Raw genomic sequence first — 6000 nt, 5'->3', positions numbered from 1 at the left:
CATGTGGCTCAGATCTATTTTCCACCTCCACAATTCACATGTGATGTATTGCATTAGGCATGTGCGGATCAATGCCACAGTCCTGCTCATCCCTTCTTTTCTTGAAGTAAATATCATATTACACACCTTGTTTAAACTTCAGAGCTTCTGGGACTGGGTGAGGCCTGGGGCCACTCATGCTGGAGGGCATAACAGCAGGTGTGTAAGCAACTCCCATAGCTGCAGCTGTCATTGCCATGCTTTGCCACAACCCTACCTTGCCTTTGTTGGATCAACAGAATATGTTTGCATGGGTGTGACTGTACAGCACAGGAGAACAGAAGTAGATTGGGTATTTTCAACTTTCAAATTGGGACTATACAGCTTGGGACAAGGATCACCTCTTATATGCCCAATTAATAGCTTCAATGTGTACGTGAGAGCATCCTGCAGATACCATCTTTGTAGGAGGTCTATTCCTCACAATAAAGGAATTGGGTCCTTGGTGTTCTGGCACCTACCTTTTGGAATTTCCTCATGTTAAATATTAGACAGCAGCCTCCTCTGTTGTCTTTTGACTTCCCTCTTCAGAAGAAATTGTTCCCAGTCTGCACCCGTAATGGAAGTATGTTTAAATGCATTGCCATTTGCATATTTGCCACCATGATCTTCCTTGGGAAGAAGGGTGAGATATAAATTTAACTATAAACAATGTTTTCAACAATAGATCCAGGTGCACAGCCTGGGAGTCATTTTGGACTCACAGTTGTCCATGGAGGCGCAGGTCAATTCTGTGTCCAGGGTAGCTGTCTAACAGCTCCATCTGGTACTCCAGATGAAACCCTACCTGCCAGCAGACTGTCTTGCCAGAGTGGTACATGCTCTGGTTATCTCCCGCTTGGACTACTGCAATGTGCTCTACATGGGGCTACCTTTAAAGGTGACTCAGAAACTACAATTAATCCAGAATGCATCTGCTAGACGTGTGAGTGGCCGCTGGGACCATATAACACTGGTCTTAAAGGATCTACATTAACTTCCGGTACATCTCCAAGCACAATTCAAAGTGTTGGTGCTGACCTCTAAAGCCCTAAAAGACCTCGGCCCAGTATACCTGAAGGAGTGTCGCCACCCCCATTGTTCAGCCCGGACATTGAGGTCCAGCGCTGAGGGCCTTCTTGCGGTTCCCTCACTGTGAGAAGTGAGGTTACAGGGAAACAGGCAGAGGGCCTTCTTGGTAGTGGTGCCCGCCCTGTGGAGAACCCTCCCATCAGATGTCAAGGAAACAAACTACTATCTAACTTTTAGAAGACATCTGAAGGCAGCCCTGTTCAGGGAAGTTTTTTAAAATATTTGATGTTTTATCATGTTTTAAATATTCTATTGGAAGCCGCCCAGTTAGATGGGCGGCATACAAATAATAACATTATTATGAATTATTATTACCCTCCTCCCAGCTTCATTGCTGAAATAAAGGCTGGGGGAGTGTATTTTGTGGGTAGAAAGACTCGCTCACTTGTGATACTGAAAACAAAACCCTGGTATGTGTACAGAGACACCCTATTCCTCAATTCTAAATACAGTGGTACCTCAGGTTAAGTACTTAATTCATTTCGGAGGTCCGTACTTAACCTGAAACTGTTCTTAAACTGAAGCACCACTTTAGCTAATGGGGCCTCCTCCTGCTGCTGCGCCACCGGAGCCCGATTTCTGTTCTCATCCTGAAACAAAGTTCCTAACCTGAAGCGCTATTTCTGGGTTAGCGGAGTATGTAACCTGAAGCGTATGTAACCTGAAGCGTATGTAACCTGAGGTACCACTGTATATGTTCAGTCACTGCTTGGTGCCTTGCTCCAGTTCATGGAGTTAATACGTCTGTCCCAAAATAGATCCCACAAGCCCTAATTCTGCTTATCATTGCTATAGAGCAATGTATCCCAACCTTGGGTTGCCAGCTGTCTTTGGACTACAACTCCCATCATCCCCAGCTAGCAGGACCAGTGGTCAGGGCCAGTGGTCAGGGATGATGGGAACTGTAGTCCAAAAACAGCTGGAGCCCCAAGGTTGGGGAACTCTGCATAGAGAAACCACACCCACTGCTTTTTTCAGCCCTCAGTTCCTGCACTTCTCAGGTGGGTGCCATTTTGCCATTACAAGGGAATAAGTGAGTTCCCGCACCCCTTTTTCTAGAACAATAGCACCGACCACACTAATGCAAGTCTCTCATGCATGTGCTGAGCGCAACCGCTTAGGTCCCCAAAGTATTTTGGGTCCTCAACACAGAGCTTTTGCAAACCAACTTCGTGGCCACTGGACCTCAACGACACACACCTGCACTTACAAACCCCAAGCCTTGAGAGTCTGAGCCCTGGGCAAGAGTGTTGCAAGACGCAGAGATGGTTAAAGCAGCTCTGCTGTTGCACACAGTACTTTGGAGTTGGTGAGGCAGCGAGCAGAGAAAGTGCCAACATCTTCGCCTCTGCAAAGGCGCTAGCTAGGCCCCGGGATGCAGCCCAGCCGGGAGGAGCCGGCTCCTCTCCTCCTCCGCCAGCCGCCGCCATTCCACCGATCGGTCAGCAAGCGGCGCCAGATTTCGATGATTCACGCCGAGCCGGCGAGGAGGCACGCGCGCACACACAGCCCGACACTTACACAAGCGCACACAAAGCGGCTGGGCGAAGCTGGAGCGGGGCTCCGACGCCGAGCCAGCGGGGAACGGCGGCGCAAAGCCAGGCGGAGCGGGTGGCAGCGCGCGGAGGACGGCAAAGCCCTCTGGCCGAAGGTGAGTGCGCCTGGAATAGCTCGCCAGGGAAACTTGCCGGCTGCTTCTCGCGCGCCGCCCTCGAAAGGTACTGGCGGCAGCCGCGTCTCCCTCAGAGCGTCCTTTGCTTCCCTCAGCCCGAGGGGCGGCTGCTTTCCTTTGGGGAGGAGGCGCAGGGAGGGGCTCCCAAGGTAGGTCAAGCCCGTGAGTAGAATCCCTACTTCTGCCACTCAAACTTTCCCGGGAACCCGCCGCCCTCCCCTCCCGGTAGGACTGCTGCTGCCTTGGCAGTTTTGGTTCCATCTCGAGGTTCCTCTGACGGAGCGCCCTGTGCGGTGGAGCTGCTCAGGAGACCATCAGCTGCGTCTCCCATCAAATGCGTGGCTCACCCGCCTCCCTTGCCCCTCCTAGAGCTATTAAGCCGCTGTGTTTTGAACGCTTGCCTTTTTCTTTTTCTTGTGGACTGATTGACTGAGACAGGTATTTGTCCCTGTTCTCCTCCCCCTCACCTCCTTTCTTCTCTTCCTGCTTTCTCCCTCTCCCAACCACCCCGCACCCCGTTTTGCAGATGCATAGGATATTGGCCATAGTTGTTTGGTGTTTTCTGCAAGTGGAAGGCAGGCATCCAGAAATCATCCCTGGGAGCAGCAACAATGGCAATTTCTTGGACAATGACAAATGGCTGAGCACTGTTTCCCAATACGACAAAGATAAATATTGGAATAAGTTCAGAGATGTAAGTACTCCTGTTTTCCCCCCTCCAGGCTGGTCCTTAGAGATTCCCCCCCCCCCTTGCTAGGGACTGTCTGATGGTTCAGGTGTGTTGTTTTGGTGGGGTCAGAGGGATGGGTGTATCTTTCAGTATATGTCAATGGTTGCTGTGGATTTGGAAGAAAATCCTCATCGTTTAAGATCAGCTGTGTTTCAGTCTTCTTACTATTAGTATTCTGTATATGTGTGGTTAAGGACTCGTTTTCTTGGTCTTCAGTTTCTCCTTAGGGCATAACTTTCAGAGAACTTTCTGTGTGCCTGTGTTAAGAGATTAGTTGCTGTTAAATGCAACCTTCTAGGGGGAGGGGGGAGGATGCAAAACTATTTACCCACTCAAGCCACAAGGTGGTAAACACCTGAAGCTTTCTTCATGCACATGTGGCAAGAGACCAAAGCAGAAGATTCTATTATCTCAGTTCTGCTCTCAGGGGTATTTGTTATGGTGTCTGTATTTCTCTGCCTTGGCATACTAAACATTCAGGAATGATTTCAGCTAACATTGTTACTCCAGTTTATGGATTGTGCTGAAACTTCATGCATTTGTATGGGCAGGGAAAATGTATTTCATAAGCAAAACTTTAGGGAAAATGAACACTTTGAGAAATAATTCCATTGTGGTTAACCGCCCCAGGATCAGTAGGGGGGGGGGTGGTGGTGTAAAGCCTTTGTTACTAAGGCTAGGTATTTGAGAAGCTTAATGTAACCCATTTAGAAATGTCTAAATGAATATTGTGGTAAGCCATTAACAGATACCATCCCCTTGCAGTTGGTATAAGCAAGGGCATTCTGCCAGGTGGATTGTAGGGAGATGGCTGGGAAGAATTGGTCACCTGGTGTTCTAAAAACAATGAGGCAGATTCACAGCAACATTTGTCTGCTTATGTCAGGCCTTATGGGAAAAATAAGACCAGATTCTTAAAAAGATGGCATTTACTTGACTATGACTATTGCAATCTGTTATTTACTGCAAGCAGTTCTCCAATGGAGTAAAGCCTCAGTTCAGTCCCATTGATGCTATTTTCATTTTTATTCAACTTCCTTATATATATTAAACAAAATTCTAAGTATACATTGAACCATCAGTGATAAATGTATCTAAGCTGGAGGAGGTGTTATGATTCAGTTAATGTTTCTGACTGAAGGAGGATTGATCTTTATGGTCAGAAGTCAACAGGAATTTTGCTATTGAATCTAGTAGGTTTGACTTGCAGCCTTTTTAAGAATTTTATTTAATAAGTTAAAGCATGCAGTGAAAGAGTGGCCTTCTCCAGCCTCTGAGCCGAACTCTCCAGGAGATGGCAAAAGATTCTCCACATCTGCTCATTTCAAACCACCACTATGCTTGGCCTGTGGTTGCAAACTGGCAGGGGGGGGGAGTGTGGTCTTTATCTGCCCCCTTAAGAAAGGTTTTATGTGCAGAAAAGAGAAAATTATACTTTCCATGGCATGAAATTAAATATATTTAGCAGTATGTAGGAATCAGCAGTATAACTAATGGACTAAGTCCAAAAGTTGGCAGCCCTTTGCTTAGCACACATCAAGTATACTAGTAAGGAATTCAGGTATATTTTGCAGCAAATATGGGGAAGGAGATAAGTAAGGTGTGTGACACATGGATGCTACATTGACCATCCATTAACAGCACTCTTGGAGTGGCTTGCAGGTGGTTCAAAACAACCTAACATTCAAAGAAGTTGTAACACAAACATCAGTATGGAATCCAGCACAAAGTATTTGAAAAATATTCCTTCCACATAATTGATAAATCAGCCTTGCAAATAAGTCCACAGCAGTTCCTAGTCTATTAACCTACCTGCTCAATAATGCCATATAAGTAATTACTTTATGGCACAACCATAGCCTTCCAGGGTGAGGGGTTGGGTGGAGGGTTATTCCAATTAAGGACTTATCCACTCTTGTCCTGTTCCTCCTCCTACCCTCCAGGGGAAACTGCTCTTTAGTGCTCAGTTGGAGTAAATGGCAATTTGGTTTTTCTCTGGATTGAGACTTCTTTGGTTTTAGCATTAAAGAGCTGGTTTTTCTCTGGGAAAGGAGTAGGGCAAGGGGAAAACCACTCAGATCTATGCCTAGAAAGTGCGGGTCAAACAGAAAACTGCTTGGACCAGTGCTTTCTAGGCATGGGACAAGCAGAAGTACAACGGAATGAGTAGAAGTGTGAATGAGCCCTTCGCTTAAAAAATTATTACCTACTTGATCATCTTGTCGCAATTTTTATTTGCCATAGGTGAATAGGTAGGTGGGCTAGTCTTGATGAAACTTTCTAGTTACTACATTTTATGTATTCCCACTGTGATTTTTGAAGACCAAAAGATAGTAATTTACATAAGCACATTTAAGAGTTGTTGTGGTTTAGTGGATGCAAGTGAGCTGGGAAGTTGACCTGATTGGGTTCAACTCATTGTTTAGATTGGATTTGGATGTTTGAATTTTTCTTTTAAGTAAAATTACAAACTGATTTTTGAAGTTTC

At 46.2% G+C, this 6000-nt stretch overlaps 1 protein-coding gene across 2 annotated transcripts in view; it reads left to right on the top strand.

Annotated features, from left to right (window-relative positions):
- The first annotated feature begins 2459 nt into the window (after positions 1–2459).
- SPOCK1 (SPARC (osteonectin), cwcv and kazal like domains proteoglycan 1) overlaps positions 2460–6000 on the top strand; it is a 394378-nt gene continuing 390837 nt past the window's right edge. For both annotated transcript variants that reach the window (XM_083600016.1, XM_083600017.1), the window contains exons 1-2: positions 2460–2761; positions 3309–3476. In XM_083600016.1, the coding sequence (XP_083456142.1) occupies positions 2486–2761; positions 3309–3476 (444 nt within the window). In that variant the 5' untranslated portion in view covers positions 2460–2485. The remainder of the gene's footprint in view (positions 2762–3308; positions 3477–6000) is intronic.

Source organism: Podarcis filfolensis, assembly GCF_964270895.1.
Source record: "Podarcis filfolensis genome assembly, chromosome: 2".
NCBI lineage: Eukaryota > Metazoa > Chordata > Lepidosauria > Squamata > Lacertidae > Podarcis > Podarcis filfolensis.
This window is presented reverse-complemented; position numbering and strand designations above follow the sequence as displayed.